The sequence below is a fragment of the Geotrypetes seraphini genome, chromosome 3 (genome assembly GCF_902459505.1).
Source record: "Geotrypetes seraphini chromosome 3, aGeoSer1.1, whole genome shotgun sequence".
NCBI lineage: Eukaryota > Metazoa > Chordata > Amphibia > Gymnophiona > Dermophiidae > Geotrypetes > Geotrypetes seraphini.
The window spans coordinates 129970231-129984716 of NC_047086.1; the positions used below are offsets into that span (position 1 = coordinate 129970231).

Sequence of the window (14486 nt, forward strand, 5' to 3'; positions counted from 1 at the left end):
AAAAACTTTCGCCCCATCTCTCTCCTCAATTTAGACTACAAGATAATGGCAAAATTACTTGCATTAAGACTTACCAAAATAATCCCACTGCTTATACATAAAGATCAAACAGGGTTCATTAAACAAAGATATATAGGAGACAACCTGCGCCTATTTCACTATATTAACGCTCATGCTAAAACAATGTCAGACCCTGTAATAGGCCTAGCTATTGATGCTGAAAAAGCCTTTGACCGAGTGGAGTGGCCTTTCCTTTTCCGTGTCCTGAAGTGGTATAATTTTGGCCCATTTTTTACAAACTGGATAAAAACGCTATATCATCAACCCACAGCTCGTATTAGGATTAACAACTCTTTATCCAATAAATTTCCCCTCCATAGAGGTACTCGACAAGGCTGTCCTCTCTCACCATTACTATTTAATTTAGTGTTAGAGCCACTCCTTTCAGCTATACGACAAAGTCCCTCAATTAAAGGTATTCCCTCCTCTGATCGAGATTTCAAATTAGAAGCTTATGCTGATGATGTTTTACTTTTTCTGAGAGACCCTTTACTCTCCCTTCCCAATCTTATTCATATTATCACTCAATACTCCCTCCTTTCCGGATACTCTGTTAATTGGGAGAAATCAGAGATCTTCCCTCTAAATGATAATATACTTCCATCAGATTTGGCTCATTTTCCTTTCTCATGGTCACATGAAGCTGTGAAATACTTGGGGATTTTAATACATAAAGATTCGGTTCATGCTCAAGATCTTAATATATCTAAAGTCAAAAATCTAGTTCTAAACACTACATCTCGATGGACTCCACTCTTTCTATCCTGGTGGGGTAGAATTGCATCCATCAAAATGACTCTGGCCCCTCAAATTAATTATATCCTTTCTATGCTCCCTCTGTTATGCCGGAAATCATTATTTCATTGGCTAAATATGAAAATATCTGAATTCATTTGGAACAAGAAAAAACCTCGAATTGCTCTCGCCAAACTGAATGCCTCTAAGATCAACGGTGGTCTCAACTTTCCTGATTTCTATCACTATTATATTGCTTCATTAGCCAAATATGGAGCTTACTGGCTCACTAACTCCTCCACTCAAAATCTTCCCACTCAAGATCTTCCTGCCTGGTTTGAAATGGAATGTTTTTTATGTACGCCTTTACACATCTCATGCTTACTAACGGTGTCAATACCAAGGCACTTAAAGAGATACTCTTTATTGGGTGCAACGCAGCATGCTCTTTATCTTATAGATACATTGACTGAAATCTCAGTTAAGGTTAGTCCACTCATGTCCCTTTGGAACAATCCCAAAATTCAAAATCACGACAAATCTCTATCATGGAAAAGGTGGCAGCGGGCAGGTATATGGTTTGTCCATCAATTGTCTACCCTCAACTCGTTAATTCCATTCGATATACTGTGCTCTACATACTCGCTGCCTCCTTCTACTTATTCACAATGGCGTTCTCTCACTGGAGTGTTGCCGTCTTTACATATACGATTTGACTATATGACTTCCAAAAATACTATTTACAACTGGTCTTCTCTGTCTCTATTAAAAGGCAAGGCGATATCATCCTTCTACAGTATTTTAAGAGATCACTCCTTCACTTTTTCACCTCACTCTATGAAGCACTGGGACGCTATACTTACCACTCCGCTTTCTGACATTGATTGGGAGCTTTTCTGGTCATCAACAAATCGCCCGCTTTTATCTTCTAGAGTATCACAATCAATGTACTTCCTTATGTGGCAGGCAATATGGACCCCACTTCGCATGTGGAAAGCTAACTTAAAGCAAGACTCTGTTTGCTGGAACTGTTTGAAAGAGGAAGGAACTCTTGATCATATGTTATTTCATTGTACTCTAGTCCGCTCTTTTTGGACCTACGTCTGGAACACCATACAATCTATTACTAACTGCTCAGAAGAAATCTCTATAGACATTGTAATCCTTCGCTCTCAACACCCATGTTTCACACAATCAAATTGTCCACCTAAACTCATTGATACCATGTTGGTGACTGCCCTCATGCACATTCTAAAAAATTGGAAATCACCCTCGCTATTAGATTATACCTTTTGGTGGAACTCTCTGAGTATGTATCATAGATTTGAATCCTACGCATATGAGAAGAGAGTTACATTCCGAACCTGCATGAACTTGAAATACAACAAATCTCCATGGTCATTCTTAGATTCCTATGTACGCTCATCTTCTTAGACACTCCTGTTATCCTTTTCTTCTCCTCTCTTCTCTCTTTCATTTTTCTTTCCTTTTTCTTTACTGCTCTCTCTCATCTTTATCTTATATATCCCTTACATACATTTTTAATAATTGGAGCCTTTGCTCCTATACAGTTAAACATAGATTTATATATTTTATATACAGAAAGCTTTATTTTGTTTCTATGTACTTTAAATGATTCTTGTATCCTTTAAAATACTTAATAAAAATTATTGAACTTAAAAAAAAAAAAAAGAAAATGGTTTCCATGACCTCTTGCTGCAGCTTGTGTAGTAATACTGTGAAGTAGTACCAGAAGGGACAAGAGTGAGGTTTCTGCGCGCCTTCCCCCATCGAGGCCATTGGGCCAACAGGGATGCAAGTAGGGGGGTGGGGGCTACCTAGACAACTGGGGAGGGGTGGAACCTCGGGGGGGGGGAATAAGGAGGGGAGAAATAGATTTTGCTGCAGTCAGGGAGAGGGGGGACGGAAAGAGGTTTAGTGATTGGGGGGTTTGTTGGGGTCAATGGAGCCTTCTGGTGGGGAGGGGAAAGAAGGAAGCACGGATAGAAGGATGGATTGTGCCATGGGCAAGGGGAGGGGGAATGAAGGAGCGGCCATGATCGAGGGGAGTTGGGAGGGGGATTGGGGCTCCAGAGATTTTTATCCTTTAAAAAAAAAGTTCTGCGGCCTGATATTCAGTCAGGGCCGCATAACTCCTACATGGCCGCGGCTGAATATAGTCCAGGCCTGTATAAACTCAGGCCCTGATTCTAATCTAATCTAATCTAATCTAATCTTCTATTTCTATGTCGCGCATACCTAAGCAGGCCCAAGGTGACCTACAAAGAGAAGTGAGAGGAGCGGAGAGGGGCAAGGGAGAGAGGGGAGGAGAAATGAGGGAACATTAGAAACACGTCTAGCAGTGCCTCAACAGGACTTAGGCACCAGTAGGAATCAAAATCTTAGGCACCACTATTTATGCCAGAGTTATCTTGGCTTAAATATTGGCACCTAAATTAGGCACCTACTGGCACCTACAGGTGCCTAAAAGCAAAAAATGCTTAAGATCCGCTCTTAACCATGCCCACTTTCTGGTAGGCACCTTGGACTAGGCACTACCTGAAAACAGTAGTGTCTACCACCCAATAAATATTAATTTTTGCCAAATATGAGCTCATTATTGCTCCTCAACGGCACCAATTAAGCCAATTACAAAATTAAGTTAGGTGCCTAGATCGGCTAGGCATGCCAATTTAGATGCTTAACTTCAGGCATTGTTTATAGAATTTATGAGCCCACTGGGAGAGATAGGGAAATACTGTATACTTGAGTACCTGAATGTAAACCACTTACACAACCTCCACTGATATTAATAATAGTGTATTATTTAGCTGGTGAATATCATTGCTTAAAAAAACGCTGACTGCCACCGGCTGAATATCAGAGGGATTGCTTTGAAATTCAAAATTTGTGTTATGGTGTATGTTAACATTTAAAATGTAGTAGATAACAGCACCTGTTGTAAGACCAGTTGATCGGGATATTTAGAAGCATTATCTGGATAGGACCTCTGAATATCCTTACAGTCTGCCTCTATACTATATGGATAATGCTGGGGGTAGAACATGGGTGGAGCCAGGGCATTCCTGAAAATTATCAAGATCAATTTACTATCTCAAAAGCTTATCTGGATAATCTAGAAAAAGATAGAAGGCTGCCTATAGAGCAGACATTTAAAATGTTAAAATCATTTATATATTTCTTTGTCTCTTTATATCCCTTCATTTATGTATTTTTCGCTACATTAGACACACCTGACCATAAGACACACCCTAGATTTAGAGGAGGAAAACAAGAAAAAAAACCATTCTGAACCAAATTCTCCCTGCCAGGCTCTGTATCCAACTCCACACTCCTTGCCAAGCTCTGCACCCTGTCCCCTCTCCCTACCAGGCTCTGTACTCTGTGTCCCCCTCCTCTGGTGGTCTAGTGGTAGGTTGGGATAGGGCACAGGGCAGGCAGGGACAGGGCAGGCATGCCTAGTGCCTGGCAGGCAGATAGGGACAGGGCAAGCAGGCAGATAGGGACGGGACAGGGCGGGCGGGTAGGTAGATAGGCATGCAGACCTTCTCCCCCCAAGCAGGCAGCATGCAGGCCCCAGCCTCTTCCTCCTCACCCCCCAGGCAGATGACAGGCAGGCCCTGGCCCTGTTCCTCCTCCCTCCCTACCCCTCAGGCAGGCAGCAGGTAGGCCCCGGCCTCTTCCTCCTCATGCTCCAGGCAGGCGACAGGCAGGCCCTGGCCCTCTTCCTCCTCCCTCCCTAACCCCCAGGCAGGCAGCAGGTAGGCCCCGGCCTCTTCCTCCTCATGCCCCAGGCAGGCAACAGGCAACAGGCCCTGGCCCTCCCTCTTCCTCCTCCCCACCGCCCCCGCGCGGGACCAGGCAGGCAACCTGGTGCACTGCTATGCGAGAGAACGGAAGAAGAGGCAGCTGTGTCAGCCGGCAGTTCTTGAAGGAAGCGGCGGGAATCAGGCAGCCAGCCAGCCAGCCTTGTGCACCGCTTTCAGGGAGGGAGGGTGGCCGCATTAAAATAAGGTAACGGGGGGGGGGGGCGCACACACTTTGGATAGTCACTCCATAAGACGCATCCTAATTTCACACACTTTTGGGGGGAAAAAAGTGCATCTAATGGAGCAAAAAATACGGTACTTATTGGAGTTGAGATTATTGAGATGGCTTGGGGAAGCAGCATAGAATCTTGTTCAGGTTTCTGGGTCTCACTGCATCTATGTCAGATAGAAACTGACGTTTCAGCCATCATGCTGTGGCTTTCTTCGGGGTATGCTCTGAAGTTTGCAGTGTGACTCTGGAAAAAGTGAGTTCACTGATCTGTTTGGGAACAGGACAGTTTACCAATTTGAATTTTGGCGGGAAAGTCAGTTGGTCAGGAATTTGAATTTTGTTGTGAAAGTCCATAGAATGGTGGACTTTTTCATTCTATGGACTTTCACAACAAAATGCCTTTCTTTGCATTCACACTGCAGTAGACATCATTTAAAAAGTGATTTACAATGATTCCATTAATCAGCATATTACATGAATCGCCATCCAATCACCACATTTAAGCCATGTGGAGTCACTGAATTCAAATGGAAGATCCAATGCTGCTCTTTTTGTCTTAATAATTTCCTGATGTCACCTCGTCTAAGGGAATCTCTCAGTCTCTCTAGTACCACACATCGTAGCATATCACATTAAAAATTGTGCCACTAATGGAGCTGTCATTTTTCATTGCTAAACAACTACAGTGCTCTATCAATTGAGTATACAATGTTCTCGATGTTTTGAAGAAGTGACTAAATAGTCACTACTTCTGCTTATTTTTTACAGTTTGAAAATGGAACCATATAGAAATATTAAAGCTGAATCAAATATTAGAATGAAGAGATGTAATGTTGATGTGGAGTTTTTTTGAGACCTGTGATGAGAAGAAACTCCATTAGAGTGCCAATTTATTGAGGTCTTTTTTTCCCCACTTGTGTTCCAAATGAGTTTAGGTATTTCCATGGTTTGATATCCTATGTCACTGGTAATTTCTTTATTATTGCATACCATGGTGTCTTTTATTCTGTGTTATGTAGGACACTGATTCACTGAGATTGGAATTCATTATAAATCATGAAGCTTATGCTTCATCTAATATTTTCTGTATTGAAAGTATTTATAATTGCAATTTTTTTTTTTTTCTTATGGTTGCTACTTTTGGTCATTTTCTTAATTGCCCAAAATATTTGTAATCATTGGTGTGTGTTAACCGAATGACTTCCTTTCCCAAAATATTGAGAAAAATTAATATAGAGGTTTTGCACTTCATGTACCTTAACTTTGACTGAAGGCTTTTTAGGATATAAAAAAAATCTTAGGCCCTTCAGTCAAGTTTCTCTCTAGGTTCAATATATTTTTGAAGTCTAATTGACAATTAATATACTCTAGGTTTTACTAAACAGTGATAGAGGTTTCTACATAAGAACATAAGAATTACTGTACTGGGAGAGACCAAAGTTCTATCAAGCTCAGTATCCTGTTTCCAACAATGGCCAAACCAGGTCCCAAGTAGTAAAACAGATTTTATGCTGCTTATCCTAGAAATAAGCACTGGATTTCCTCAAGCCATTTCAATAATGGTCAGCAAGTTAAATGCTCCAACGCTCTTTGAAGCTGTTTTGCTAGGATGGGGAACAAGTTTTATAGTATGGAATTATATGTGTGCCCTGTTCTTCAGATTAACTAACTTTTCTCTTATTTTAGGCCACATTGCTTCAAAGTAAACTCAACCAAATCTTTGAAATTACAATTCGGTAAGTGTAAAAGTTATATTAACACATCACACTGGGTGAATCTTCTCATAAAAGCACTTAAATTATTTTACTAAGCTGTAGTAAAAAGTAGCCTTAGCATGTCCTTATGTGGATTTTTCCTGTGTGCTAAGGCCATTTTTACCACAGCCATAAAAATGCCATTTTTGTGTTTTGTTGTTTTTGTAATAATGGCCACATGCTAGCGCTCAGCCAATTTAAAAATTACCACATAAGCACTTATAGCCACCTTCTTGCACTGATGAATTAGTGCACAATAATGTGGATGCACTAAGGGAGAAATTCTGTATAGGATGCTGGTCTCAGTTGCCACCTAAGTGGCGTCTGTCTTAACAGACAAACATCTAATCTCGCCTAACCACACTAATTCTCTAACCGGCACCCTTGTCACATACGCTGGTTAGAGAATCACATTCCCATGAGCCATAGCAGCATGGGAATCTCCCTGCCGCGATTAGCTGAGTGGCAGTGGCTGTGGCAGGGACCCCTCCCTCCCGAGAATGCCTGTGTCAAGAGGGATACCTAATTCCTTCTGCCAGAACCCCTGAAACATCCCCAACCGCCATGGGAGTGGCCTTAGGTATCTGGCCAATTAGAGTCAGGCCACTCCCAGTGCATCCTAGAATGCACTGGGAAGGAGACCTAGGACTTTGGTTGGCCCAGGTGCCTAAGACCCCTCCTATTGGGTCGGGGGGAGGGGTGTTGGGGTGGAGGGTTTGGGAGTGTCATCGATTGGGGGGGTCATCAGTTCAGGGGTGTCTGCTGGCAGGAAGAAGTGAGCATCCTTCCTGCCTATCCTGTTTGGGGGGTTCTAGCAGGAGGGAGTGGGAATCCCTCCTGTCAAGAGACTTCGAGGGGGGTTTGGGGGTGGTGGCAGGAGGGATTGGGCATCGCTCTTGCCATGGATAGTTTATGTGAGTGAGTGTGTGTGTGTGGGGAGGGGAGGGGTTGGGTATGGTGGCAGGAGGAATTGGGCATCCCACCTGCCACAAACAGTCTCGGGAAGGAGGTCCCTGCCATAGCTGCTGTTGCTCAGCTGATTGTGGCAGGGAGATTCCCTTGCCGCAATCTGCTCAACAGCTACGTCTATTTGAAATGCTGGCCTATATTTCTGGCATCTATCACGGCCATATGGAGATGCCTAGTGCCGCTTAAGCTCCTTACAAGGAGCTGCTGAAACATTTTCAGCCTAACTAAGAAGATAATGAGGTTGAGCCATGAAAATTACAAGTTATTTCATACTTTTCTTGACACTTTTTGTTTCAATGATATGAAATGAAATGAAAGTGTCAAGAAAAGTGTGGAATAACTTGTAAGAGTCATGGTTCAACCTCCTTCTCTTCTTGGTTAGGGGGAAAACTTTTCACCGGCTCCTCATAAGGATATTCTATAATTTCTTTGAGGCTAATATTCGGTGATATTTAGCAGGCCAGGAACGACTCCCAGCAAGCTACATAGTACATAGCCGGCTATCCTGTGATATTCAGTGGGAGACTGACGACTATCTCCCATTGAATATTCAGCTTAGCAGAGTGGCCATTGCCTGGCTGTGTTATATGACATAGGCAATCACGGCCAATATTCAGCAGCCTGTTGGCTTAATTCACTAAAAGGGTGATCTATCTTTGGACCATGAGACTTAGCCAGCAAGCTGCTGAATATTAGCCTAGCTGGCTATGTCTCAGATGGCCAAAAATAAACCGGAAATTCAATGATGTGTCGCCAGATACAGCACCAGCATTGAATTTCTGGTCCAGCTATCTCCCGCAGTTTGAATATTGGAAGATATTATATATATATATATATATATATATATATATATATATATATATATATATATATATATATATATATATCCCATTTCACATAAGGAGAGAAAAAAGTATATCATGAGTTAACAATGCTAAACATCAGTATTTCTCTCTTTCCTGAAGGCAAACCTATCTAGTCTGTTTTTCAGAAATACACAATGAATATGCACAAGATAGATCTGCACATAATGAATCTCCAGTATATGCAAATGTATCTAATCCATATTCAGTGGGCTAGTTATGCCTCCAGGAGCGGGTTGAAACGCACTGCCATATATTGATTCCAGAAATTTCAGTATGCTCTGTTTCCATTAATTTACTTCCAAAAGAAGTCAGGCGTACTGGCCTGTAGTTCCCTACCTCTTCCTTATTTCCATTTTTGTGGAGATGTACCACATCAACTAGAGAGTGACACAGTAACCATTACCGTGGTAATGAGGACCATGTTGAGGTATTACTGTGGTACCAGTAGACCATTCTGTGGTATTGTCGCATGAACAGGAAATGATACAGTGGTAATACCGCAGTAATGGGGAACAGGTATGCCCTTCCCATACCTACCTTAACTCTTGGTGGTCTAGTGGCCTCTTCGGGGGCAGGAAAGAACCCCACTGCTAGATTCGCTGGTAATACAGTTTCAAACTGGCTTCATGCAGCAGCTTCACAAGATTTGCTGATGGTACACAAGGATGGGGAGAGAGGATTGGAAGGGAAAGGGCAGAGTGAGGGAGGAGATGGTGCACATGGATAGATGGGAAAAGGAGATAGATTTGAGAAGAAAGCTAAATGTTAAAAGTTAATGCTAAAGATGAATGTAGGGCAGAAAGTGAAGAAGCAGAGAAAAACAGCCAACGGATAAGAAGGCCTCGGAAACACAGTTAAGAGCACAGACAGAAGAAAGTGCAACCAGAGATTGGGAAAAGATGCTTAGACAAAATAAAATCAACAGACAACAGAGGTATGAAAAATGATTTTATTTTCAATTTAGTGATTGAAATATGGTGGTTTTGAGAATTTACATCTGCTGTCTATATTTTGCACTGTTCAGGAAGAAATTCATTTCTTTTTGTGTCTCTCGTGTTGTACTGCACGCAGAGTCTGGCATCTTAGGGTCTCTTATGTGCATTTATATATATATATATATATATTTTTTTTTGCAAAATTCCTGGAGAATTGACTTGCTAATCAGTGAGATTGTTCAGTCTTCTTAGTTTGTAAAACTGCATAGAACTGCAAGGTTTTGCGGTATACAAATGCGATTGTATATTATGTTAAGCTAAACCTGCTTCTCACTAACACAGTCCTCTGAAAAACATTCAGGGTCTATCACACCTCTAGCTCTATTTACATTTGTCTTCTGCTGTCCTGCTCTCATTGCTTTTATCTTGCTGCACTGCATGCCTTGAACGGGCTGTCTGAGTCACTGCGTCAAGCTCCATCTCTGGCAGTGTTCAGATCCAAGCTAAAAGCCCACTTTCTCAAGGCTGCTTTCAACTCCTAACTCCCACTCACTGTATGGTACTTATTCTCTCTGCAAGAAACGCTCCAACCCCTATCTGTCCTATTTGTTTTGTCTGCCTGTCATAATTAGATTGTAAGCTCTTCAGAGCAGGAACCGTTTATTGAGTGTACAGCACTTAGTATGCCTTTCAGCACTATAGAAATGATAAATAGTAGTAGTAGCTTCAGCTGTGAACACAGAACAGAAATATTAGTTAAGCAATTCAGTCTTTATCACCTTCTACATATTCCTCCCCTTCACGTTTGAGTCTCACAATGGCACTTTTGCACTTTCTCCTATCTCTAACGTATCTAAAAATGTCTGCCCCCCCACCCCCCGTTTTACAGTCAGCTATTTTTTTCTTCCATTTGCATCATTACTTTCCTGACTAGTTGACTAGCCTTTCTTGACTTTTCAAGATATTTTTGTCTGTCTTCCGCTTTCTGAAATGTTTTATAGTTTATGAAAGTTAGCCTCTTTTTTCTTACCTTTTCAGCTGGTTCATAGTCTAAGGTGCGCGAGGACAAAGGCCCGCTGACAACCGAGCGCAGACAACTGCGCTCAGGACTTCATCGCGTCGAAGAAAAAACGTATTTTAAAGGGCTCCGATGGGGGGGGGGGTGTTGGTGGGGAACCCCCCCTTTACTTAATAGAGATCGCGCTGACATTGTGGGGGGCTTGGGGGGGTTGTAAGCCCCCTCATTATACTGGAAACTTAACTTTTTCCCTGTTTTTTAGGGGAAAAGTTAAGTTTTCAGTATAATGTGGGAGGTTACACCCCCCACACTCCCCCAACATGGCAGCGTGAGACAGTGCGATCTCTATTAAGTAGAGTGGGGGGTTCCCCCCACACCCCCGTCAGAGCCCTTTAAAATACGTTTTTTCTTCGGCGCGATTAAGCCCTGCGCTTAGTTGTCCGCGCTCGGTTGTCGGCATGCCTTTGTCCTCGCGCGCTTTTGACCCGTCACCTTTCAGCTACTACTTTTGAGAAACAAAGTGGCCTTCTTTGCCGTACTTTTCTTACAAAATGGTTTGTTGCCCTTATAATAGCTCTTTTCAGTTTTGCCCACTGCTTTTCTACTTCTTCCAGATGTTGCCATCCAGACAATTCCATAAAGTAATTCCCCATCGGAACAAAGTTAGTTCTTTGAAAGTCTAGAACCTTCACTTTTGAATAAGCCCTCTCTACAGCTGTCTTAATATTAAATCACTAGTACAAAAACTCAAATATTGTGAAAAAATCAATTTCAAACAAAATAACACATTCACTTGAATATTACAGTTAAGGTAATGTGCGTATGGCGAAGCATGAGCAGAGATAAACCCTTATCCGGGAGGAAAAAGCCGCCTCAGAATGGATCCTTCTACCGCCACAAATGTGGCTTAAGGTGTTCAGGCAGGGAACCTCATAGGTGTAAAAAACCTCCCGTGGGCATCTAAAGGCTCAATGCAAATGCAGTGCATGTAAAATGATCACATGTGGTTTAAATATAATAAACTCAAACATCCTCAAAGCTTGATTGGAACACCAGCGATGGCCAGCGTTTCACATATAGCTGCCTCAGGGTGTAACCAATCCGATCCAAACATGAGCTTTAAAATTGGGACTCAAAAACCGTGTCTCTCTGCAAATCGATAGCCTGGAGTGCTGGTGTTAAAGCCCTGAAGCAGTGGTTACTGGCCACAAAACGCTCGTCAGCCTGGCCTGTTTTTGTATCTAATTTTGGCTATTCCTACGCTGCCACCTGCCATAGCTTTAACTTCTGCAAAAGTTTTTATGCCTGTTTTATCTCTCCGTTAGTCTGAGGCTTTTCTTTCACTTAAGTACTTATCCATTTTTTATGGCTTCTGTGGTGTGCTCATTTTTGGAATGTTTTTGTATGTTTTGTTGGCATTATTTCCCCTCCATTCCTCCTTTTTTTGTATCGTTATGTGTTATATACACGTGAAGGCATATTTTAGAAATGATATGTAGAGAGGAATTCAGATATCCAAGTCAGGACATGGTGAATTTCCACTGTGTGTTACAAGAGGTTCAGTTGAACATAGAACCTTTTGTAAAATAGCTGCAGGGCTGCAAATTGATGGTTCCCCATATCCAGCATGAGCAGCAGTTGCAAAAAAGGTAACCATGAGCAAAAGAAATATGTAACCATCCCCCTACCACACACATGAAGCAGCTTTTTGATATCACTGCTCCCACATCCCTCAATCCTGCAGCAACATTTCTCTCCCTAGTCACCCTTCCAGGTTTTGTTCCCCCTCCCAAGTTCACCTGTGCCAGCCTCTGATGTTCTCCTCTCTGGTGCAAAGCACCCAAACCCCCACTTTCCCAGTACATCTGATTCCCCCAGGTGCCTGCAACACATCCAAATTCCCCACAGATGCCCCTCTGGGCAGACTTCTTATCCCCTGATTCTCATCCTGCGTCTTATTGGAATTCCTGATGTCTAGCCAGAGAAAGAGAGATCCCCATTTGCATCTATTAGGCCCCAGATTTAGAAATGGCAGCCTGACCTCTAGTGGTGATACTACCTGGGGGCAGGTATAAATGCTAGTGTCTAGACATTTTGCTATTTTTGGGGATTGCCACTGAAAGATGGAGAAGCCTTGCTAATATTGTTAGGACTTCCAAAACTGCTCCCTCTCCCCACCCCTACCAATGTATACGTGTATATGTGAAAAAGCTGCTATTTACAAGAGGGAATGTTTCTAAAATAAAGGCCATATTCTAAAGCAAATGATTTTTTTTCTTTGTTGCAGGCCACCTCCAAGCCCATCTGGTACAATCACAGCTGCTTATGGCCAAACACAGCATCATTCAATCCCGGTTTATGAGATGAAGTTCCCAGATCTCTGTGTCTACTAACTAAAGGGATGCGCTGAGAATGAAGAGAGAGACCCAGGAAAAATAGATCTTTCACATTATGAAACCAGTAAATAATTGAACTCTGTGAACAAGACTGTATCATGAGAACTGCAATCTTTGTGGCTGTCTTGCTAATAATAAGGTTCCTATATTATCAAGAGATCTTGAAAGAGTCCATATTTATTTGCTAAATAAGTAGGCTATTTTATCTTTTCCTTTAAGAGTGAAATCCTAGACAAACATGATTCTCTGGGAAGACTTGCTATTTTGTGATCCCTATTCTTGTTCTTAATGGCATATATGGAGAGATCGGCATCTACTTAAGAAGGAAGAGAATATGAGAGAGAGAATTGGAATGTTTCTCCCAATCTTTAAACTTGACATAAGTATATTTTTTTTAAGAGGTAATATTTAGATGAAAGATCGTTAAGCCATGTTACCGAGAAATACTGCCATGTAGGTAATGCATCTAATCATAGACTACCAACCCAGAGTCGTATTGAAGGGTCAGTGAATGTTCCCTTCTAGATTTCCATCATGAAATTGTAGCTTTTAACTTCAGAGGCAATTATCTTGGATGAAGAAGTCTGTTCTCACCAGCTGCCAAATTCTGGGAGGAGATGAACCCAGAAAGGATCCAATCAGGAAAAAAAAGCAGCTTCCAGGCCATTGTCTACTCTTCCTTGTGAGCAGGATCACTTGTTGACGTCTTCAGCATCGATACTTCCTTACTGTCGAGCAGATGCAGCTACGAGTGCATTTGAAATGTTAAGGAGCTAAAACAGCATGTGATGCTCTTAGAGACAGCATTTTCCCCTTACACATGGATTAGCTCTAAATCCTTTATCTTCATTCATGGAGAGAGGTTATTCTCTTTCATCCCTAGAAATGTACAATGTGCTGTTCATTTTTTTATTCTTACATTGTATTTGAAATATTTTTCCTGCATATTTAAATTATTACTGCTTTTATTCCAGTGCTGCAACTAAAAGACTGTTTAATAGTGACAGAACAAATGCTGGATTCTGAAGAGCAGCCCACCTTTAAGAAAAAAAATACCCATCAATCTTTGCAATAAGGGCTATTTTTCACCTGGAAAAAAAATCATTTTGACAACACAATGAGACCAATATATATATTTTACCAATACCTACCAAGTTTTATTGCACTTAGGCCCTCTTTTATGAAGCCACGTTAGGCTTGTATATCACCGGCTGCGGAGGTGTTAGCTCCGACTTCGGAGCTTTAATCGCTGCGGCCAGCGATAAAAAAGCCTAACGCGGCTTCTTAAAAGGAGAGGTTATTTGTCAGTTTTCTCCACTTATATGCTGATGAACTTAACAGGAACTGAAGCCAAGCCCTTCAGTATTAAATGTATATTGAAAACTCATTTCACACAATTAAAAAGCTCTACATGGTTCTATCTGAAAGGGAGTACTCACCACTAAATATGGTCTATAATTTTCTGAAGATGTCAATAACCCGATTTCTTCTTGGTGTACAAACGGCAACTGAACACCAGGAGAACAGTTTAAAGGGCTATTTCGCGCCAAAAATGGCGTGATGACGTCAGCACGTATGAATATTACTCTAAAGCTGACCCGCTCATTGAGATAGAGCAAAATACCGACAAAACCAACAAAATACACTAACTGTCCTGCTCTATCAATAAGTATGAAAAATTAAATGAAAAG

At 41.8% G+C, this 14486-nt stretch overlaps 1 protein-coding gene across 5 annotated transcripts in view; it reads left to right on the plus strand.

The window, feature by feature from the left end:
- The window catches only part of EFR3B (EFR3 homolog B), a 341904-nt gene extending 327700 nt beyond the window's left edge, over nt 1-14204 (plus strand). For 4 of the 5 annotated variants that reach the window (XM_033939928.1, XM_033939931.1, XM_033939930.1 and 1 more), the window contains 2 exons: nt 6544-6593; nt 12687-12792. In XM_033939928.1, the coding sequence (XP_033795819.1) occupies nt 6544-6593; nt 12687-12792 (156 nt within the window). Of the gene's footprint in view, nt 1-6543; nt 6594-12686 lie in introns of all 5 variants that reach the window. The other variant, XM_033939929.1, reaches the window with a different exon arrangement.
- The last annotated feature ends 282 nt before the right edge of the window (nt 14205-14486 follow it).